Genomic DNA, 25,226 nt, shown 5'->3' with positions numbered 1-25,226 from the left:
GAGGAGACGAGTCATAGCATATTCTGGATCAGAATTTGAAGTGCGCACAAACACACACAACTTCAGTCTAGGTGTAAATGGTTCCGAGTCAATGGATCCTGACTGTTTCTCAAAGAACACCATAGAATATTTTAAAAATGATTTGATGTCCCCCTCAGGATGAATTGTGATAACTTCAGCGATCTTGTGACTTTAAATGTAGTGCAACGATCAGGACAAACTGATATTTGACACATATCACTTTATTTCACCATTAGAGGCCATATTGCTGTAAACTGTGCTGAGCAGCAGGACCGCCACTAATAAGTATTTTCATTAAGCCTACTGATTAATCTGCAGACTTTCCATTATAATTTGATTAACTGCTTGGTCTCTAAATGGAATAATTGTTTGGTTTATAAAAAGCCTAAGTTGATATTTTCAAAAGTCTAAACCATCCAAAGTCTAAATATATTCAGTTTACAATGATTAAAAAGTAGGGAAATTAAGCAAATTCTTACACTTCAAAACCAGGAACTATTTAACATGGGGCTTCTTTGCTTAAAAAATGTCAACTGATCAACTAATTGTTGGAGCTCTACTGAACCACTGAACCTTTTGCTGCCTTAAATCATGTTCACATTGATTTATCTCTGGTTACATTTGTAGTTTTAGAAAAAGATGAAAACACATCTACTTTTACTCTTGAAGTGAACAATTTCTGTGAGACAAACCTCTGGGTTAAACCCAGATTTCTGTCACTAACCCAGCAATTTCGCTGTGTTGCTGTCTGAGTAATGATAGGCTTCTGGACAGTCTGCAAGTGGATTGATTGAGGTCTGAATCCGTAACGCCGTCACACTACAGGATAATCCTTTTTACCAAACATCTGATAAGACCTCCTTGCTTAATAATTCTCTGGGTCCCCAACAACCTGGGACATAGTACACCATGCATGCTTCTATCTGGATCTTCCACAAGCTGCTTTATAGATTCTTTGGAGGACCCGTTTTATTTTTAGCAAATAGCAAATTAAAACACTTAAAACAGTCCATAACTTATGTAAGAGCGTGGAGGGTTTTGGTTAAGATTCTAAAAGTGAAATTTAAGAAACACCTGTATTCATTCAGAAGAATGCTATTTATTTTCCCTCATTTTGTTCTATCTACTTTGAGGGTCTTTTTTTTTTTTTAACAGACTAGTGATACAAGTCTTGGTGATTATTAAAAAAAAAAACTTTACCCATGATTAAACTGAAACTGGTTTAGAGTAGAGCATTTTCTTATGCTAAGATATCATCAGAAATCTTGGTTTGTCTTCCCAGGAGGACTGTGTGTGCATGCGTGCATACGTGTGTGCGTGAATGCGTGCATGCATGCGTGAGAGCGAGAGAGAGAGATGCAGTAAGGGAGAATTCTTTGAATATATAATTAGAAGCACTCAAAAAGAGCCATACGATTCTTTCAGTATGCTGCCCAATTAGCCACTACATACAGTAAATATTTATATAATATATTACAAATACATATATTGTATATTCCAATTTCCAGTTGTACAGACATGGATTTATTTGTGAAGGTGATGGAAAATAGCAGTGCCAGAGAGTTAAACAGGGGAAGCAACACAAGCATGGCAATGAACCACCGATGAAGAAAGAGAATCCGGCACGCTACCAAGGGAATTTGCCTTTATTTTCAAAGGTCCGTCTCCTCACAAAGAACCACTTTGACACCAAATTGCAAAGAGTCTAAGAAAATTGCTAAATCCCCCTGGGGGCAAATAGAGTGTTTTGATCAGAATTGAAAAGTAGCAAAAAAATTGAAATTCTTCAGACAGCATATGCCCCCAATCCACTACGTCTTTCATTTGACATAACTAAAAGGAAATGTTTAGTACTGTTTATATCTGCATAGGTCACAGTGGCAAAATATTTACTGTACATTCCATACTTTTATTCCCATTCAAGTAATTGCAGTAGGTTATACCAAACATTGCTCCATCTCATGATGTTAAAAATTCTTAGATCTGCAGTGAAATTAGTTTTACTTGGCAACTTCTTAATGTTTCCAGAAAACACTGTAAAGTTTTTAAGTACATTTACAGCTAAAATCTCAGCATATACCTACATCATAGGCAACAGCGATAGTTTTTGTTTTTCTTGCTACTGACAGCACTCCAAATTTACAAACACCAGAGCTACCTGTTTTTCGCCGGACTTCTCCTTTGTGTTTGCATGGTTAATTTTATATAAAACTTTTCTTCAGTCTTTGTCTAAAAAGAAAAAAAAAAAAACCCCGGTTGAAACACATAAAGTGTCCTACCCCTGAGATTTGTCTTTACTGTTCAGCTCATCTCAAACAGCAGCGAGTGAACGTCATAACCAGCGTCAGAACACAGCAGCTTAGGATCTCTCGCCTCTCTTATCTTTGGTTTAAAGTTGTAACAAACAGCCGGCAGGTAAACATTAGCTTACTATCTGAGGTCTTCACTGTGAATAAATTAGCTGATTACCTGAAGAAGCCGCAGATATTAGCTGCAGTTTTTTTAAGATGTCTTGTCATTTTACAGCTTCCACCACTAATCAGCTTATGCATCCATTTATTCACCTGCAGGCCTATTCTGTCATGGCCCTGACTTTAGACTCCATGACCTTAGCCAACACATTCATGTCCTCTAATTTTACTTTTTTTTTTAACTTTCACATCCCTACTACTGTTTCAAGTGTAGCTGCTACAGAGGCAGTTTCCCTCCCCTTTTTCCATCTCTAACCCAGCTTCCATTGCTATTAAATAATTTGGCCAGCATAAAACAGAACAGGACTGCTGTGATGGATCTCTTGCGACACAACTCATTGCTCTCCTAAAACAAGTCACACTTAAGAGATGTACTGATAAAATGTGAACCTGTCTTGGCTCTTGGTGCAGCAGATTTAAGGCTACACAGCGTAAAATCCATCCCTGCGTTTCGAGATTTATTGGCTTTGGGTCTTTGAGGGTTTAAACCCGTCTTGTAATCAAAAAAGTGCTAAAACAAACAATAACAGACTATTTTAATTTCAGATTAATTCTGCTGCTCAAATACAGCGTGGCCGAAAGGATTAGCTGCTGAATATTTCTAAACTACTTAAAGTGCCCATATTATGCTAATTTTCAGGTTCTGTATTTTGAGGTTGTGCCAGAATAGGTTTACATGGTTTCATTTTTTTTTTTTTTAAATACCGTATTTTGTTGCACCGCTGATAGGTGGACTGTTTAAGCATGTGTATTAAACTGTGTTTTCAACTGTATTTCATCAATTCTAACTTCCACAGAAGGCTTACTTTGAGGTAACCCGATCCCACCGTTGAGAATAGATCAGAATGTGTTCATCTATTAGAAGGGTCTTACAAAAAAGACCCCTAACACTGAATCACAGAAATAGATAAACTGACATGTGGGAGGACAAGAAGAAAAGTATAAAAGGAGTTATTCTGATGTTCAGAGAGACATTTTGGGTACACACTTGTGTGTGTGTGTGTGTGTGTACCCACGATTATGTTCCTTGTTCAATAATTGAATAAAGCTGCATTTAATCTAAATTTATCGGACTAATCATGTGTGAAGTCTCCTCCATCATTTCCGGTCAAGATTCACAGATATCAACCGCACATTGTTGCAGATCCTGTTTTCAACCTTTGTGTTTAGGTCTTTGTTTCAGCTACAGAGTAAGACATCTCATTTGCTTTAGCTACAGAGTGAGACATTTCACTTCTACACTATATTTGTTGGGAGTTGCACATGTGCAGTATCAAGGTAAGATCACATCAGCTAGATAACTCTTTATCCAACTTTGGTCAGTACAAGGCAGGAATAACTGGGAGACTTCTTCTAAACAAGGAATACCTGCACAACAGGGACATGTAAGTAGTTCTTTCGTAGATTATGGTGAACTAGGGTGTGTTGTGTGTTGTCAGAAACCCGTATCTCACTCAAAACCGTGTGGAAAGTTATTATTTTTCCAATTTTGAACGCATGTGCACAAGAGACACAAAATTACACCCCAGAAACAGTCATTTATTTCATAATATAGGCACTGAATTAATAACTACTAATAATTACTTTAAGACTTTTTCCAAATCATTGATTTCAATTCTCCTTTGTGTCAATGTAGCTACATTTCTCTTAACATGTTTAATGTAATCTTTGATGCAGTTTACATGTACAGTATCTTTTATTATCAGCCCATTTTAACACCCATTGGTCTTTATTTTTAAATCATTCTAGCAGGTCCTTGTGAATTCATTTAAAGATGAAAATACTTTTCCACTTCCCGTTCCCAATTAGAACATGATTTGCAAATCCAGGCACACACTTGACAAAGTGAGTGAGCAGGACTTCTTTATGATCACTTTTATATGATTTTGCAGTTGATTTTCCAGAATATTTACTGTATCTCAATGCACATCAAGACTGCAATATAATGATATATAGATTGATAGAGAATTGTATCCACTTCACTTAGGTGTCACCGATACTGACATATGTAAGGGGAAAATAAATTGCTTCTACAACTTAGAGGTTTTGAGCCAGAACATTAAGTTCCTGGAAAAATCGAAAAAGATGGAAGGGAAATCACTTAGTGAACGATCTGTAGTTCACATCTAGATGAAACTAATCGGATTTTGGGGTTTTAAGTGCTTACTTTCTCTCCACTCCCACTTTACACCACACACCACAGTTAAAGAGAAGCTAATTCAGATTCAACTCATGCTGAAAAGCCACTTGAACATTTTTTTCTCAATAGACTGCAACTATATGTCCCAATTTTGATCTAATCATCACTTTCAAAAACAGCCCAGTATGTTTTCCTGTGAAAAGTTGAGACTGTACTCACTGAGGCTGTGTGCAATCCTGAAGGTTACACATTCTGCGGATAGGCTTTGGCTTCTTGCTGGCGTCGCAGTAGCCTCGATGGACCATCTTAGTGTCTCCTTTCTTTCTACATCCATATTTGGTGTACTGAAACCCTGTGAAAGAATCGAAGACTTTTTTAATAAGAAAAACATACTTTGTATAATTGTTGTGAATAAGTTTACACTCCATTCTGTGATAAGTTTGAAGAAAGGCGTTCTCATGCATTTTATATTTATATAGTGTAGTCTCCATCCCCATACAAAAAACGTAAAAATTCTGGTAAATCCCGCTGTATTTCACCCTTTTAGGCCGGATGTCCGTTACTTTTTGTTTTGTTTGTGTTGGAATTTTTTACTCCAGTTGCTTTATGAGGACTATAGTTAACCTTTTCTCATCAATGCAGGGAAAATCCAGACATCTAGCTATCTGGCCAATCTGAGTTTTCTCTTGCACAACTACAAAAACCTTTGAACGTGCAGATTCAACAGACCTTGAGAGAATCCTTCCTCCCATCCTGACACTCTTATCTCACTCCACCTCATCTAAATAAATGGAGCAATTGTATTTTAAATTGTTGTGTGTCTCACTAAATCTTTAGAACATTGGGAACTAAACCCTGTCGCTTAGTTGTCCGAGCACTTGCCACTGCTTTCAGAATCTACTCAGGTGTTATAAACGTACATTTCATTCATCTTTATTTAATTTTATGGTAATTTTTTCCATTACCTCCGGCACAAGGCTTAGAGCATGGAGACCAGCTCTTCAGAGCCCACTCATATGTGTCCTCCTGGATCACATTGTTGTTGTTGACAGGCACTGAATCTTCATGGATGATGTACTTGTACATCAAAGTAGATCTTGTTTCATTGTCTTTGGGTATAATCTGCATAAAATAACAAAGAAACACCTTTACAACATCCTCAATGCAGAAGCGCATTTGCAGAGTGCAAATTTGTGCAAATAAACACATTACATTGAATTTCAAGTGACAGAAGAAAAATGGCATTTTACATTATTTGCAAGTCTCCGGGAAATCTCTTACATGGCGTTAAGGGTAATTAGTTGAAGACAGGAGAGGGAATTAACAGACAATAAGAGCATTCATTGACAAGATTAGAATGAACCCCCTAGAGCATTGACTACAGAAACTTATTCTTTCTCAATTCTAAAAGAAAACTTCTGGTAGAATACCCTGCAGGAATACAGAAACATAGAAACTTGAAATCAGGTGTTGGTGTGAGTAGGTTTGAGGGATAAACACGCATTGAGATACCTTCAACTACATAACTGTCAGTGTAGGCGGGAAAAACAGGAAGCAGTATGTAGACTGTATACTTTTGATATTTAATACATAAAATAATTTATGGCACAATCTGTGAGCTCTAACCCTGATATGAGATCAAAGTCAGCACTGAAAACATCCAGAGCCTCCAGCGGATATCTCATTTCAGCATCCCTTTTTACAGCCAATAAATATGTTAGTCATTTTCAATTTTATCCCTCAAGTTTTTTTAATTAATAGAAATAACTGAACAAAAGAAATACCATTAAGCTGTTAATATGTGTACCTAAACAAACAATCATTAATCCGTGTTGTTTGTATAGGAACTCCCTGTCATCTCTTTGTGTTTTAAATGAATTAAATTTTCTACCAACTGAGTTTTATTTTCCAGGACTAAGTTTATTACAGGGTCTGTGTCCTCCCAACCCATGACACTTCTATTACACGCTAGCCTTGATAACAGATTTTTTAAATGAGAAGGACATTTAAATGTATATTGATGAGGTGATTGACAGCATCTTGAAAAATAACAACAATGATAGTCTCAAGCCAATGTAGCTCAACTTCACTTGATCAACTTTGTTTAACAAAATTGTTTAAATGCACATGTGATAACGAATATTAAACAAATTAGCTGTACGTAACTTAGAGATTTGTTCACACAGTGTCCCCAACACTTTTGCAACACTACAATGAACGTAATAGGCTAGTGCAACTGGCAATCCAGACAACGCAGCTAGTGGTGCTGCTGAAGCCAGTTCACATTAACATTTGAAGGAGTTTTATGAAGAAATCAGTACAGATTTCTGTAATTAATTTAGTTTGGGAAGTGGGGTGTGCCAATCTTGGGTGGCCGGGAACGGATGGGAGGAGGTTCTTCTTCTTCTTCAAAAAAAAAAGAATAGCCCAGAGCAGCAAATTTTTATAAAGAAAAAAAGGAAGAAATGAACGTGAACTGGTTTATTTTAATCTGTGTGCGAACTGAACTTTAAGCTAGCTCTTGTAAAACGTGAACTTGCACAACCCTGCTAAAAACTGACATACAGTTCAAAGTGTACTTTTCTGAAGGGGATTTTTGTACGGTTGCTCATTCAGAAAACATAGCCGCAGAAGAAAATGTGTTTATGTTTGTAAATTAGATAGAACTTTAGCAAGAAAGCTCATCTGAGTTGATGGGGCTTTCCCAAAATATGACATGTTGTTGATTTGATAATTATATGAACTTCACATGAAATCATGTGCTTCCTACAAAATTTACTAAATAAATGTTTTCATGACATAATTTAATGGCTGATCATTATTACTCTATCAGTGAAATGAAAGCAGAAATTAACAGGTTGTGTGTAATGGAATCTCAAATTCAATAATTGACATGACTTAATAAATAGCAATGATGATGATTAAGTTACATCACGTATGAACAAAGAATTAGGAAAGCCTTAAGAATATAATATTACCCTTGTGTGGTGTTTGGGTCTGTAGGACCCATTTTCAATGTTTGTTAAAAGAAAAATTATGCTATTTTTAATCTCTTCTAACTCAAACTCATTGGCCTTGGCTCATTATTTGTGAAAAACATAAAAAATAACTTATTTTCAATGACCGCACACAGTACACCCCCCTTACACATAACTATTGCATGTGAGGTGTTTGGGTCTACTGGACCCGAGTGTAGTATGTGTAGGGGCTATTAAACTTAACTGTGTCCTCCTACAAACTGGGCCTGCTGTGTGTGTGTGTGTGTGTGTGTGTGTGTGTGTGTGTGTGTGTGTGTGTGTGTGTGTCTATCTGTGTCTCTGTACGTCTGTACAGTGTGTGTGCGTGCTTGAGTGTAGGTGTCTGTGGGCGGGAATGTTTTTTTTCTGCACTCGCTATTATGCTATTATTACCACACATTTCAAGCACTTTCACCTGTTGTGATTTAGTTCTAACAAATAAGCACCAATAATGATCAAAAATCTTGTTTCATTTTTTTTTTTTACCTCATGTATAATTTAATTTCCTTGTTTTCTAAAAAAAAACGAAAATGATAATATGGTCATAAATGTTATCTCACATGGGTAAATGTCAAATAAGAAAGATAAATGATGTATAAATCATTGGTAATTGAGCTAAAGGAAACAACTGTTAAATAAATGATTATGTCTGTATTGATTTAAAAGCCTAAAATTGCGGTGGGTCCACCAGACCCTGGGATCATTGGCTGTGAAACAAAAATATGAACACCACACAAGGGTTAAACTCATTTTCGAAACAGATCTGCTTCCGTACCGTAACAATGTAATCTTTTTATACTCTCCACTTGCTGCTAAATTAAATATGTATAATTATCTGAATGATTCATCAAACAAGCACAAAACTCCTATTTAATAGCTTTTTTTTCTGAAACCACAAGATCGCTCATTCCATTTTGTTCCAAACTATTTTCCTGCTCCTCTGCTCATTGGATTATTTTTCAGAAAAATGCTGGTCATGGGAAAACTGTAAATGAACCCCTGTCAGATCTGCTGTTCTCCTCAGTATGTTAACAAAATGTCCATAATTACATCCCTGTCATAAAATGGAGAGTTCAACTCGCACATGAATGGCAATTTAGAAAATCCTACAGATGCGACATGTAAGAAATTAGAGCTGATGTGGAAAAAAACAATGTGTAATGAGTGGAAAAAAGAAAAGAAGTGGTGTATGTTTTTGAGCAAAAGAACTTTAATTCAAATGTAAATGTATCAAAAGACATTAATCAATAGCGACAACGCCTCAGACAGATCATTAAAAAGAAAAACAAATTCATAATCTTATCAGAGCTCTTCTTGTCAGCTATCCACCTGTATCATTTAATTACTTCTGTAGCAAAACTGAAAGAAAACTTTTGAAACCATTACACTTAAGGGTCAAAATCATTTCATTGGAGAAGAAAAAAAGATTAGTTGTTATTCTACACTAATAAGTTTATTAAAAATTGTACATAGTAAGTCGATGGTTTGAATGCTTTAGGGGAAACTGATTTTTACAACTGGTTTAATAGCCCACATCTAGGGATGGGTATTGTTAGGATTTTAATCGCTACTACTACTCTTATTGGTTCTTGTGCATTTCTAAATAATTGCTTTAAAAAAAATATTTACAATAAAGAATACTTTCAGAACAGAATTTACATTTATTTAAATTTAAATTGAACTAAATGTTGTTTCTACGATAACAGTAGCCTAATGTCTACAACAGCAAAGTCACTATAATATCTCACTGGAAATAAATGTAGGTCTTCTTGTCCTTAGCTCCAATTCAGTGACTAGTTAAGTTTGTTGGTAAAGCCCCTTGAAGACATTGAGCATGGCTTTATCCATCTGTTAAAGTGTTTTTTTGGTAATTAAGTCATATTTCCGTTATGTAAATGTAATGTCATGGCTTGAGTGGACAGTATCTGAAAGAGCCTCTTCTCAAAAACAGCGATGAGTTAAAGAGTAAAGATATGAGGGAAGAAGAAGGTTTTCTAATATGCTGCATTAGTATTTAATGCATTTTCTTTTTCTCTGTCTTTTTTTTAAAGATTATTCTTTGGGCATTTTTAGGCCTTTATTTGGATAGGCCAGATTAGACTTGAAAGGGAAGAGAGAGGTATCCTGGTCGTGACAGAGTCTCGTACATGTCATTTGTACAGAGAGTCTGGCCACCGTCCATTGACAATTGTTAACTTCCTTGAAGGCGGGTACTCTTTTGAAGTTTTACTACAAGTACTAGTACTACTACTGGATCTGCAAAGAGCCAGTCTGGATCTGCCATAACCAATCGCTAACGTTAGGTCGTGACGTACTTCATGTCATGCGCATGTTCAACAAGAGGGGAGACGGACAAGGCTTATCTTTAGCATTAGCATCGTTAGCCTTAGCCAACTCCTTCACCACCATTGTTGGGCAAGATACTTAAAAAAAATAATTAGTTACAATTACTTCTTCCAAAAAGTAACTCAATAAGATACTCTGTTACAAATTTTAAAAGCAACTAGTTACTTTAGAAATGAATGCGTTACTTTCAAGGACATTTTTAAATGCTCAAATGTGACCCCACCTCCGCCCCTCCTAATGGAACTTAAAATATGCGTGCATGTTCAATTATTTATGATAAATCTGAATATTCTAATATATATTCTAAGTGTGTGTGTCTGTGTGTATGTGTGTGTGTGTGTGGGGGGGGTGATAGAGTGAGGGAGAAGTGAGAAAGTGACAGCGAAAAGCTTCAGAACGAGTAGCCACTTTAGAGTCATAGTGAGAGAAACAAAGTGTCTCCCCTATGTTTTCTGACCACGGTGGGACATATTTAGCAGGAAAAGTTCATAATGCCGTACTTGTCTCTCGTTGACTGACTCGCTTGTGTTGTTTGTTGTGTGTCCAACTATGCGTGCATTTAAACACCCGCCCAAATTTTACTCAACCCCAGCCAATCGTCAGCATTTATGCGCTTGTCTCGTGCATGGCCCACTAACCAAGGAAGAAAAAAACAGCTTAAGTTATAGTAACTGCCGCATTTTTCGGCAGTAACGGTAACGGCGTTACTCAGATGGGAAGAGTGATCAATTAGATTATTTGTTACTGTAAAATTACGCTGTTAATTATAACACTGTTATTCTCATTACTGTTCACCATTAACAGAGCGAGCTGGAAAATCTAACTATTCCCAAACCTTGTGGGGAAGGGCCACAACATCATGGCCACCAACAAAACTCAGCCAAGATGGTTCTTGCTCGGGTTTTAAATTCTGGCTATTCGGGAGCAATTATGTGAATTTTCTTTCATGTTAGTCCTCTGTGATCTTGGCCCTTTAAAATGGGGAAACAACATCTCTTTCTATGGATCAATTTGTCATATGGATTATTCATAATTTCATTATGCTGGTCTGTTCTGCACACACGACTCAATTAAGGTGCTGTATGCAATATAGATTGTAAAGCCCTCTGAAGCAAAATGTAATATTGAACTATAATAAAATTGACTTTATTTGACCTGACATGGAAAATCATTTTGGCATGAGCAATGTGGTGCTAGATAAGTTTTCCTAGAGCGGAACCAATTCAATCACTCAGTCAACAGAAACCTTTTCAGCAAGTCAATTAATTACAGGTTAGAATACAAGTTGAACGTTCAAGACAAAACAGGCATATTATGGTGCCCTCTTAAACAAAGAGAGAAACCCATTGACAGATGTTTAATCTATTATTTAACGCAAAAATTAAAAATAATTTTGGTATTTACATTTAGTTGCACCACTGAGTTTGTTACCAACTGTGACAGCAAAATGCTGGTGTTGTTGACAAAGTGGACCCAGAGACAAGTACTTTCTTTTTTTTTGGGATCATGAACAACAATACAAAACATGCAAGAATGAAATACCCCCTTCAACGCCATTGATAGTGCCACTCGGCCAGCCATGCCAAAATACCTATTTATGCACGTCAATATTCAATGGAAAATAATCTCAAAATGAAATAGCACAATGTGGTGTCAACATAAAACACAGCACTTTCAGGTCGGATAGAGAGTTGTAAACAAAATACTTTCACCCAGCAAATGCTTGTTCATTACCTAGGAGTATTTTAACCACAGTCTTTTTCCTATAACTTAAATAATAAGGTAATAATTCAACAGAGGCAGGGATATGTGGACCAGAAAGAGGGATATCCTAAGCATCCCCCCCCCCAGGAATTTAAACCCTAGCTGGAACTATTACAGAGGCAATTTTAAGTAACTGCAATGAGATTATATTTCTTTCTTTACAGGTGTGTAGTTTTGATCAAAATGAAGGCCGAGTTTTGAGATGGTTGTGGTACAAGCAACACCCTGGCTGCCTGTCCATTTTGGATTCCATTTAAAGATTGTACTGCTGGTTTTGAAAACATTGCATGCTCCGACTCCTACTTACACTGTACATGTGACTTTCCCAATGTGAGGAGTGGTTAAAAGCAGGAATGTGATTGCTAGCTTATATCCTCTAGAAGAAAACAATAAATTTGCCTTGTCATCTTTAGATTCAGAATCTTTAATAGCCTACTTAAAAGATATAGTGATGTAAAACTAATGAGAACAATTGGAGTTAGGGGGAAATTAACTGGATGGTTGAACTGCTTCTTTTATACAGTGCTAATTTGCAAGCAAATAAGCTTTTGATGAATAATTAAAATGTAAGCTTTGGTAAAGAAGAAGGTATTATTACCAGAACCACCACGGGGTCATGCAGAGGTCCGTCAGTGTGAAGCGTCTCCACGTCGTCCTCGATGATGTAGTGCCACTCCGCACCCAAGTCGATAAAGCTTCTAGACTGGACCTCCTCTCCTTTCCCATTGAGGATGTAATGCCCTGTTGCCTGGTTCTTGATTGCTGTAATCAGTCATTTAGTTATGAGCCACTGACAAAAAAAAAAGCTTTACTCTACCAATTACAAAAGTTTGAAAAGCTGAATGTATTAGTCACTGAGATAAAAAAAGCTTAAATTGTGCTCTCAAATGGATGATTCATGGAAACAGTCTACTTCTGGCATTCGTTTGGAATGATTATGTCTGATTCATGCTATAATTTATACACAACAAGCTGCCAAACTTCTAATATCATAAACCTCTGACACACAAGGAGCTAAAATGAAAATGGGCATGTTTGCTGGCTGATTTAAATACATATAATGCATTTAAATGCAAATTAGTCATATTTAAAGATGCTGAAATGACTCACGTCTCTTTTACAGATTATTGCTTCTGGTGCTCAAGTCTTGCACTTCTGCCTGAATAAACCAAGAACCATGTATGTCTCTTGGCAGTAACAAATCACTTGTATTTTTATTTGACATCCCACAAGTTAATTCAAGAGCAAACATAACTCACTGAAACTAATTCTAATAATTTACAACTTTCACATTTTGCTTACTTGTGTGGTCAGGTAAGTGTCAATATTCAACAGTTTATATATAAATGTAACTACATCTAATAATGTTTTATATGTGATATATAACTTTATATTTGTGGATTTTTACTACATTTACTTATTTTTTTACATTATTAGTTATTCCACTTTTTAACAACCCCCCAATCCCAACCCAAAACCAAATTTATTTACTACATTTATGAAAAATATTGAATATACAGTATTTTTGCGTTATATGTGTGCATCATGAATACACATGAAACTTATTCTTTATGTGGATTGTACAAATGTCCTTAGTTGTTCCCTGTGATCATAGAAGTTACTTTACCACTAAATTTCAGCAGTTTGGACAAAGTTATAGAATTCACTTTTTTATTGTACATCTGCATTGAGTACTAGACATGTACTGTTTCTCATGTCATCAGTGAACAAAGTTGAGAAGTCAAAGTGAGAAGTCTGGAGCACCAGAAACTAGGATTTTGGACAGGCAAGACAAGCCAGCAAAACCTGTTTGGACATAGGTTGTAAATTATTAAAAGTGTAGTTTTGAAGGCATGATAACTTTTGTTTATTTAGTGGGTCAACTCTACCACAGTATATGAAATATGGACACTTTCACAGAAATGCAGTTTTAACAGCAGGAAACTATGTTATGGCATCTTGTTCTTAAACTGTTAAGGAAAGAAAAAGCTTCAAAGTGATCCATAGGCACATGTCATTTTACAGGTAATGACAGTGACAGAAAGCATGGATACTGTTTACTAAACTACAGCAGAGGAAAAATTCTGATGCAAAAAATTGGCAGCTTTTTTTATGAAGCATAAGATTCATGAAGAGCCAGATGTACACTCTAGATGCAATCTTTATAAAACCCATTTACAGTAATTGTGTATTTTTACACTATTGGTTCTGCAATGGAGAGTTTTGTTCTTTCTTTCTGGTACAGCTGCACGGTTTGGTCAAAAGAAAAGGGCAGCCATTTTTTTCAGTGATTGATGCTTTGTGATGATGGAGGTCTTTTTCATCTGGAACAGTCTCAACTTTCTATTGAAACTCAGAGCTATTTTTTGTTTGCCATTAGCCACAAACATTCACTCTGACCACTCTCTGGGCCTTTCAGCTTCATGATACCTCAGGAGAATGCTCCATCACAGGCAATGACAGCTGGCTCCAGAAAGGGTGTGTATGTGTGTGTGTTTGGCAAATTATGGTTATACTTTTAAGGAATGTTTGTTAATCATTGGTGAACAGTGGTGGAAGAAGTATACATATAGAGGAGAGTAATTATTTTTCTGCCACAAGACATCATTTTGTTATTGATTACATGCCACTTTGCAAGACACAACAGAGACCTTATTTATTGATATTGATTGATTTCAATATCGATCAATCCAACACCATAGATTGTTTTGCACCTTAAAATAATGTTTCCAAAATCGTTTCAGTGGTTCATTAACCACCGTTCGATTGAAACATAAGAATAATGGTAATGGTAACAGTAAGGGACAATTCTGCTGCCAACCTGAAGGGGGGCTTAAGAGGAAAAGTGCTTTGGTTCCTACTGTAAAGGTGCTGGTTGACAAGGAGCTACTGCTGATGTGCTTGGTATAGAACGTTCGCTAATTCATGGTGGTTAACATAAGATCATGACATCGTTCAACATGCATAATTATTTTTAGAATGATTGTTTTGACCACAAATTCATCGATAATGAAACTGTATGGACAGCCAACTAATCTAATGGTAATTTAGCCAGCTAGCACCCCCCTGTCTGTCTGCCACAGTCTCCCGTCGCTGCAAGGCTTCAGTCAGGATGAAAGCTGACAACAGCCCCGGCTGAACTATCAGCAAAATACAAGTACCAAAAGTAAAAGTACTGTTTCTATAGAAAATCTGATACTCCAGATCACTGGCATATTATTATATCTGACATTATTAGATTGTTATTACTGATTAATCAACATGTGTGTGTAAAGAGCTTTTACTGCTGTAGCTTCTTGATGTGGGGCTAGTCTTAAATACTTAATATTGTGATGGGGGGAAAATAATTGATACAGCATAGAATCACGATATTATCTGGCGCAATATTGTATCGACACACAGGCGCCATGTATCAATCTTTTTTAATATAGATTGCATTTGAGAATTTAACATTTTGGTACTAGAAGAGTAATAGTTTTTCAGTCCACTATATGGTGCAGTTGAGTTTTTTTTGTCAAACTGAGAAGTGTATCTTTTTACAGTAGGCAAAACAAATGTTGACAAAGGTTTTGTTTTGGGGACATAATTTGAAATTGGAAGAACAGAATATCACAATGTGTTGAAAACCCGCAATAATATTGTGCTGTGAAACAAGTATTGTGACGTATTGTGGGGTTTCTCTTCATATTCAGATATTTAGTTTAGTTCAGTGGTATCCAATCTAGGGTCGGGCAGGTAGGTAGGAAGCTGTCAGATAAATGTAGTGAAAATCAAGTGAAATGTACAATATTTGCATGTGTCAATAGTAGAAATGTAAAGTAGCATAAAATGAAAATTAATGAACCTCAAAATTTGACCTAAGTACAGTTCTTAAATAAATGAACTGAGTTACTTTTCCACCACTGATCACTAACATCTTGCTAACGGAGACATTAAAGAAACAAGAAACATATATTTGTGTTCAAGTGACAACGCCCTTTAGCTGTCAGAAAATTATGACAGGAGCAAATGGGCAAATAAGGTCACATTTTTTTTAAAGTGACAAAGTCCGTGTTGGCAGGAGGAGTAGATGTATGGGTCCACTAAACATTGGACTTTTACATTGGAGACCGGTGTTTTCAGTCAACATAGTTTTTTCATTAGGCGTGACCACCTCCTCACCAAACCTTTACCAAGTGTTTATTATCGACATGACAATGCAACTCCCCTGACCTTGACGTAGTCATTTTTACACACACATGAGGATTGGATTCATTGTTTAATTTTGGTCTTTTTTATAAACGTTTTATAAAATAGGAACAATTTAGAGGGATACCTTAGAGTCAACCTCACAGACCAGTTTCTCTCTCAGGCATGCTGTAGCGGAGGCCCTCCGCTCTGTGTACGCAGCGTCTCTCTCCACAAAAACACTGTTGCCAACTTACAACTTTGTCGCTAAATGTAGCAACTTTTCAGAACCCTTCACAACTTTTTTTCACACAAAAACGACAAATTTGGCAACTTTCTGTAGAAAAGACAGCGATTTTCTGTAAAAAAAAGTTGAGAGTATTATCCAGAGAGTACGCAAGGTATTTCTTTCCTCTGGCCACTAAAACAGTCACCTCTCTCTGAATCTGTTTTGTGAGGAGTAGAGAAAGAAAGATGCAGCTGAGCCGGCCAGTTGAGAATTATTTTTCCATTTCCATTTGTAGAATTTCTTCTTTATTTCAAAGATAGGCTATTTAAGTCATAATTACACAGTAAAATAAATTCCTGTATTGAATTTGTGATTATTTAGCTAAAGATTTCTATTTCTTTCTATCAACCTTGCTGACACAAACACTAAACTTTATGCAAATGCTTGCGTAAGTACGTCACACATATGCAAATGAGCGTATGATGTCTTTCACCCCTCGTGCCACAAATGGCTTTCTAATCTTTGGGAAACGCTGTGATGAGATGAAAATCCCCACTTTATTGGGGTACTGCAAATTCAAGTTAATGTGCATTGACCTCTTGCCATGCCTCAGCTGTTTTAATTAGGAGGGATTTAAAAGACTTCATTAATACAAGAAAGCCAATTTAATGGTTACGTTACAAATTTAGCTTGCACAGAAAACAAAGGTTACTCAGGGATATTGTTGAATTCAAAACAGTAGTTTAAGTGTGACACAGCTGTGCAGTTTTGTTTTTTTTAAATGTGGGAATAAATGTGAGGATGTCACTAGTACGTGTTTGTCCACCCTCGCACACCTAATTTAGCATGACTGTCTGTGATTGAGTCTAATTGGAGATTGAGCTGGAAAAATTAATTCTGCCTGTCAAAGCTTGGAAAACCATCGTTATTATGGTTGAAGGAATCTGATGTTAATGGTTGGTAGAAAATGGAAAAATGAGCAGCGAGATACAAAGGAACACTAAGACCTGCTAGGTGAGACAACCGTCGGGGATAGCCAAGCTAGTATTACCGCTAGCGAGATAGTATTCCCACTAACGAGCTAGTATTACCGCTAGCGAGCTAGTATTACCGCTAGCAGGCTAATTTGCTAGCGTTTTTACTGGCTGCTAGCCACTATTGGCTGCAGAAGCTATTAGAATATTATCTGATAGACCACATTGGCAGTCGGCTTGATGTTTAATGAGAGTTCATTTAAAAAATGTCACAATTAATACATTTCAGTAGCATTTGATTAATGGAAAAGATGATTGTTCTCTAGGTTATTTATTACAATGGCACTGAGCTAATACAGGAAATGAAAAGTAATTTATATTGAGGGGATCCTAAAAGGTGGTTTTAAAGATCTTATCTGGAAGTTCTGGTGGTATGGAGATTCATAATGGATATAATGTAATCGTTTTTATTCAGTTTTCACAAAAAACTGCAGTAAAGGAAGAACTCATTAATCAACAAGTCTCTCTTTAATAGATTGATAAATTATGTATGTGCAAAATGAAGACTAATTTTCTCTGACCAAGATTTGAAAAGGGATAAATTATGCAAAGCCTATAATCTATGAATGTATTGTATACGTTCCCATTAGTCTTTCAGGGAAACACGAGGAGGATGGTGATATTTGTCCTCTGATTTCATACATGTGTTCGTGTTAGGAAGTTACACTTACCAAGAATTTGAGGGGAGGCCTCATGTTCTTGGATGATGACATGTCTAGCTCCAGGAGGAATGAGAAACATCTTAAGGTAACCTTTGCCAAGTTTGTAGCAGCAGCAGCAGAAGAAGCAGAAGAGGGAGGGTTAGGAAAGATAAAGACACAGACAGAGGTAAGTTAAGCAGATACAAAAATAATCTGTTTGTTTGCATTGGTGGACATCACGCATGTTACAGAAGTTTGGTTCCCTTTGCTCTACAGAGATGTTTGAAGACATTTGAAAAAAAAAAGAAAATGGCTAAATTGTCTACTTTCCTCCTTGCAGTGGAAGCCTGCATGTAACATTTTAATTGAAACAGGTTGTTTATTCACATCCATCTGTTGTGTCATCAAAGAACTCTTAAAATATCAATACATCACTATGCAATATTAAAATAACTTGGTTGGCTTTCAAATGAACTGCAACTCCCCTACCTTTGTTTTCATATTGATTGTGTGCAGACAGGATGTGAATCAACCATGTTTCAATACAACATCAGGAGCAGATTTGTAAGACTACAGGGCAGCAAAGTGGCCTTCTGTCGGGGATGTCCACCGCTTGCAAACCTACCGTGACTCACCTAGTACATTTCTAGAGTCTTCCGTTTCATTTAAAAACACATTTCGAGCTCCTTTGGGCAAAGAGAAGGCTCCTCTGGTCTTCCCTTGAAAATTAAATAAATCAGTTAGTCTTGAGTGTTTCCTCTCCGTTCCACTGTTTCTCTGCAACATCACCTACAGTGGAGTCATTTTCAATTAGTTTGACAGGGGCCTGACAAACTAACATCACAAGGCACACTACTTTTGCTGGCAGGGTGGCACTTGCCGATCAACAGGACTGAACCGCAGTGGTGTAATTAGTCCCCCTTAAACTTTGACAGACAGGCCTCCTAATGCAGCCCTGTCACTGAGGTGATTATAAATGTGCTGGCACGCTGTCGCAGGGTTAACACAAGGGTACAACAGGTGTCAGAGTATTGAGTGCTTCTCACTCTAAAGTATATTGAAGGGGTGAATAGCAATCTATCTTTGGGCAAATGGCAAAGATGCCCTCTCGCTTCCGTGAGAACATTCTGTGATGGCAGTCAATTTCAAAATCCGCAAGCCGCTCGATAGAAATTACAATTTGATCGAAGAGTTGTTTTGTAGACTTATAGGAAGTACTGAACACAAGATCTAAAAATACCATTTGGGTGGGGCTGCTTGGGTTGAACTGTACAACAGTTGAGGTTCAATCAATCAGATCGGGTATAGCCAACAACATCCAGATTGCCTCCAAAGGTCTGCAGGTTTGATTAACATGACATTTTCTGCCCGCACAAAGACTTTAAATTTAGTTTGTTAAGCTTTTGAAGCAATTTAGACAAAATGACCACATACATCAAAAATAACTTCGAGAAAGTTTTAGTGCACTGACTGGATAATGAACCCGTGACATTTACGACAGGCGAGTCAGACCTAAATAGACACTTAATTAGTATTGAGGAACAGAAGAAACAGCAGTTTATATCACTTGTGTGTCTAGGTCTCTACAGTGTTAGGCATCCATCTCCACTACAAGCTGCACAGGAAATGCTGGGAAAGAGGTTGTGAGGGATTTAGTAACACTGGATACTTGCATATTGTGTATTCCAACAAAGGAGTTTCTTTTTGGGCTCTCTTGCTTAACTGTTTCCCTGTTAAAAAATGTGAGTGGTTAATAAATGAGACAGCGATGTTAAGAAAAAAAAGGAATGATCACAGTTTTTACAATCCAAGAAACGGTTTGATGAAGCCATCATTTCCAGACTCTCCGAAATGTCCATTTTAATTTTTTTAACTACAAGTTATTTGTGACAGATGAGGCTGGCATCATGGCTGGATTTTAGAAGGCATCATGAAACTGTTTAAGAAAACGCATGGGTCATTCATGATGTTACTTTCTTCATGCTGACGGTTAATGTGAAGACATTTTTCAAACAGAAAACGAACCACTTATTCACACTCATTCAGTTTAACACTGCATTGTCTGTGCATGTGTGTGTGTGTGTGTGTGTGTCCCTCTGCACACGGAAGATAACCTAAGGAAAGCAGCTTCAATTGAAATTGAAGAAGTGAGTGTGGCGGGAAAGCACACTTTACAAATGTGATAAAAAAAGACAAAGACAAACTAAGTATATTAACATTTGAATGAAACAGGCCTTATTATTCCTCTGCTAATTAATTAGAGTCTTATGGCGTTTTTCCACTGCTGGTAACAGCTCGCCTCGGCTCGCCTCGGCCCATTATGCCTCGGCTCACAACAGCATGTCGGCTACCTGCCGCAGGCAGAAGAAATGTTTTGTGTCAAAAGAAGCTAAAGGAAGCAACGAAAATCACCGCTAAAGAAAACAGGAGTTTGGGAATACTGACGGAGTTCAGACGTCGACATGACGGTTGTTTGCCGACACAAAAGGGTAAGTTAAGTTTCCTGGTAACGTTAGCTAACATTTGCATGTGTTCAGCGTTGCAGTCAGTATTTACTATACGCTATATAAAGTACATGAACTTTAGCAACCATGATTACAAACCAAAATATGTTTGCTGTGTACTGTTCAGTTCAGTTGTTTCAGAGCATTCACGCTTTGCAAAACCGCCACCGCAGACCGTCTGGTGGGCGACGTCCGACCAGTGAGATCTCTGGTTCTGACCTACTGAGCTTCGTATAATCTTTATGAGAGTCACGGACAGGCTTATGACAACGACTGGGATGCATCTGGGCCAGCAGAGCCGGGGGGACACTGTCACGGGGTGCAGAGGAAGAAGACCGGGAAGTTTGGGAGTTTTCTTTTAAAGTAACAGTGTGCAATATTGGAAACGACATGAAGCCGCTAGTAGCCCGAACCACTGAAAAGTCAGAATAGTGCAGAAAGTGGATAATCTGTCGATGTCCGGCTAGATTTGTTTTAAATGTCCCGTTTGTTCTGGAAACACACTCCGCACTCGTTTGCTAAAAACGCAGTCATAAGTGACGACCAACCAGTAGTCTGCAGGTTTCCACGTCACCTTTTGGGCTCGCCTTGGCTCGCTTGGAACCTTGACTGAAGTAGTACTAAAAAAAGTACCTGGTAGCAGGTCCCAGGGACTTTTCGTAATGGAAAACCAAAAAAGCGAGTAGAGCCGAGGCGAGTCGAGTAGATACCACGCAGTGGAAAACCGCCATTAATTTAATTGAACCTGACTGTTCAGGGCTGTCCCTCTGCACTCTCCCTATAGACTCATTTTATTTGCTGTGAACGCAAATTCTGCTAGAGCAAACAGAAATGGCATGAAGAGCTACAAGAGGTAACCTCAATTTCATTCATACTGCTATGATCTTGCAATTTTCATCAACACACTTCGAAAGGAGATACTAAAATACAATAAAGACCCATTCTATGGTCATAAAATATTACGAGTGGGGGAAGAAATTAATTTAGCAAAGTATCGCAATATTTTCCGTGGCAATACTGCATCGCTACGCAGACGGCAAGTATCAATCTATTATTAAATATGTGTTTGTCAGTTTGTCTACTTGACAATCCCATTTTGTAGTAATAAAATTGAAGTGAGATGAACAAACTTTTTAGATAAAACAGATGTTGACAAAGTTTTTTTTGGGGACATCTTTTGAAATTGGGAAACATTTTAAGTTGTAGAAAAGTTACTAAAATTGCAATATGTTTAAATTTGAAATAACATTGTATCATGAAAAAAGTATTGTGATGATATCATATTGTGATATTGTAATTTCCACTGCTATAAGATATGACTGACAGCTATGAAAGGAATCTAATAATATTAACTGTTTATACAGTTTTCTATTTAATGACTGTAAATTATACACAGATATAGATTTTTGCAATCACCTCCTGCATCCTGCAAAGGCAGGAGAGTGACGTTAATGCAATCATCGTTTTTCTCAGGCTCATTTACAGAAGTCGGGATGATTGTATTCTTGGGTTTATCATTGTATTTGCTTCCAGCTGCATGGATGCACTGCAGAGTCATTCACTGTCTATCTGGCAAAAAAATATACATTTATATGCAGCCTTTCATTGCTAGACCTAGCAAAATGTATTTTTTTCGCCTCATGTGCTTAAACCAAAATATTGCAAACAAACACATTTTTGCATGAAAGTGTGTGAGTCTATTTACAACTATTGACTTGCTTGTCCCTCTCCTATGCACCCGAGATAGATATTCCAAGTGTTGTTCTCTACTGCAGAGTCCTCTGCCAGCTCCCTCGTCTTTTTTCTTACTATTTCACATTTCCAGATCATATAGGTGGTTTAATGCAGCCCAGCTTTACCTCACTGAGCTTTCTGCTTACCACACAAATCTGAAAAGTGGAAACTGTGAATGATTCCAGATGGTAAGACAGGCCACTCCACTCAAATCCTTTTCACTGTACATTAAGTGCACTTTCTGGCTGAATCAAAATAAATACTGAAGAAGAGGAGAATCGCTTTTTTTGTCCACTTCAGCCATGGTTTATTGCGAGTCACAGCAATTTCTTTTTCGGAAATCAGTCTTTGTTATTAGGGTTGAGATTTTTAGATATTAAAAGAAGTCAATCAAAGGATAATAAAAAAAGGAAAAAAAAAAGAAGAAAATTATTGAATGAGCCAGTAAAAGGTTCAAACTGAAGACTAAAGTGTGGCGTGCTATTAATGGATCAAATTTGATTGGCTTATAAAGATATCAAGAAGGAATGTAATGGAGATGGAAAACAACTGCACTCCACATCTGATATCCTTAAACTAGGACCTTCCAAATCACTAGCCTTTAATTTAGCTAAATATTCACTGCATTTATTATGCTCAGATTTTATCTTGAGTGCAGAGGAAATGGCGTGAGTTCCCTTGAAATTTAGGGACATAATGGATAAATTAATCATAAGTTACATACATTTAAGAGTAGTTTGTAATAATACAGGCACACACTCAAGAGTTATTCTGATTGGTTGACAGGTGTCCATAAAGATAATATCTCGGGGCACCTCAAACAAAGTTCAAACTATTCAGGAGATTCTTTAAGAAATTACCTGAACATTTGCCTGAAACCTCAACATTGGAAAAAGAAACGGATTATTAAAACATTTGTTTATTTTCCAATAGACATCAAGGAAGAACCCAAGGCACTCGTCTTTTATGAAAAACATATCTAAAATGCCTTCAATGCATCTGGCATATTCTGAATAGAATAACATTAAAGAACAACTTCAACGCGTTTCGACGTCCAGCCTCCTTCAGGAAGTTACAGGCACAGGGGTTGGGTGAAACAATTTTCAGTGGGTGAACACTGACGTAGAAGGGTTGACCTTGCTTGCTGATTGGCTGTACCTGTTGATGTGCTCACACTTGGTGCTTTAAATTGTTTCACCCCACTCCTGTGCCTGTAACTTCCTGAAGAAGGCTAGACGCCAAAACGCACGCATTGAAGGTGTTTTTATCTTGTTCTATTTAGAATGTGCCAGATGCATTAAAGGCATTTGTGCCTTTGCTTCTTCCTTGATGTCTATTGGATTTGTTCATGATTTCCTACCAAAGAGCACCGCCTTTTTATCACTAATACAAGTTCCAAGGAGCTCTCCAACCTCCTCTGTTCTTCACTTGTTTATTGCCTTTAATTTAATTTCTTTAGCATTGTTCTCTGCACTCATGACAATTTGAGCTAGTAGATATCTCTTTTTGTACAACAGATTTGAAGGAAGATTCTGTGATGTTAGAACTGTAATATGAAAACAGGGAAGTCCAATGATTAGGGCCTAATATTAAAGGCATCATCAGTTGAATAATCCTTAACCTCGATCTTGTCTGTTATCTTCTCATATTGCCCTTCAATGATTAAAGTTATAATATTTTGTTGTAATATATTTATGATTACAAAATGTGTGGTATGTTTATGTCAAATAAGGTTAATCATTCACTTATAGTGCATCTTGGATTCGAAACTTTCGTTAACAACAATCTGCATCCATGAACAAACTGAAGTCGAGAAAACATGTAGGGAAAACACTGGGAGAAATGATTTATGTGAAAAAACGTATTCTTTGCGTTTAAAAAGTATTTAGTCTCCACACGTTGTTTGTACCGGCTCCATGTGTTCTTACCGGGTTTCTTTGGTGTTCGGGTGAATGTTCCTTTAACTGTGCGGCAGTGGGAGTTGTCTCCACCACAGACGCCACATTTGTCGTCAACTTTGTTGGAGCCAATCTCTCTGTCGCAGCCAACTTTCTGGAGACCAAAAAAAAAGGATTAGACAGATGAGCTTCAATCTTTTGGGATTTGGAACTGTAAAATTCACACCATGGTTTTAAGAAGAAGCCGACTTGTCTGATGTTTTCCCTTCATGGCTATTAGTTTATCAAGACTGACTCGACACAGATTTGTCAAAGTAGTCTCAGGACACATGTTTAGTGATCAATCAAAACGCTTCTGTGGATCCAATCCCAACATGTTCAAAGTTGAACCCGATACTGATCGTGCAATTTACCAACATTCCACGGTGTGATCAAGTTTTTTAAAGGAGCATGTCACAGTTTGTTGAAATAGGGCTTATCACAGTCTCCCCTAGCTGTAGATAGGTGGGAGAAACGCATTTTGTGTCTCAGTGCATGCATTGTTTTAGTCCGGGGCAACACCGGCAGCACATGTGCTAGATAGCTTAGCGTGATGAATGGAATGCTTTGTTACCGGTTAGCACGTTCCTACAGTAGACAGTGAATGGCGATTAACATGACGGATTTTGTGAGAGACGAAGAGGATGACTTCTTAGACTATCAAGGTCCAGAAGCATACCTCTACGAACCACAGTTTTCAGAAGAGGAGATGCGTGCTTTGGAAATAGAACGATAAAAGAAGAATGTTACGATCACTCAACACCCCGAGGACGTGGAGCATCCTGGAGTCCTTGACTTTTTTTGGGGTGTGAAGTCAACTGGGAGAAACACCAAATGGACCAAATAAACTGCTGTCCACAGATTAAGTGATTACTGTAACCATGACACAAGGTCATTTTACGGGATAGATCAACCCATTTCAGACCTGTAGTCACACAGAGTTGCTGCGTGATATCTTGGTTGTGCTTCCACCCAATATAGTCACAAATCAATATCTGCCTAAGAAATCGTCGAGTCTTCTTTGCGTTGCTATTTGTAATCCTGATGAATACGCAGGCCACAAAAAGTAATTACTTTTTTTTTGCTCACTTTTATTCACAACATGCTAACCGGCAAAAAAGGATTCAATTCACTACGCTAAGCTAACTAGCAGTGGTGCTGCCGGTGTTACACTGGACTAAAACAATGCATGCATTGAGACAAAAATGTGTCGGCCCACCT

General features: G+C 37.3%; 1 protein-coding gene across 2 annotated transcripts in view; it reads right to left on the bottom strand.

Moving 5' to 3' along the window:
- The window catches only part of adamts3 (ADAM metallopeptidase with thrombospondin type 1 motif, 3), a 125,104-nt gene that overhangs the window by 7,070 nt on the left and 92,808 nt on the right, over positions 1–25,226 (bottom strand). For both annotated transcript variants that reach the window (XM_034871436.1, XM_034871437.1), the window contains exons 15-19: positions 23,997–24,120; positions 17,861–17,941; positions 12,358–12,521; positions 5,598–5,754; positions 4,852–4,984 (exon numbers count right to left, since the gene is read on the bottom strand). In XM_034871436.1, the coding sequence (XP_034727327.1) occupies positions 4,852–4,984; positions 5,598–5,754; positions 12,358–12,521; positions 17,861–17,941; positions 23,997–24,120 (659 nt within the window). The remainder of the gene's footprint in view (positions 1–4,851; positions 4,985–5,597; positions 5,755–12,357; positions 12,522–17,860; positions 17,942–23,996; positions 24,121–25,226) is intronic.

This window comes from Etheostoma cragini, chromosome 5 (assembly GCF_013103735.1).
Source record: "Etheostoma cragini isolate CJK2018 chromosome 5, CSU_Ecrag_1.0, whole genome shotgun sequence".
Taxonomy (NCBI): Eukaryota; Metazoa; Chordata; class Actinopteri; order Perciformes; family Percidae; genus Etheostoma; species Etheostoma cragini.
This window is presented reverse-complemented; position numbering and strand designations above follow the sequence as displayed.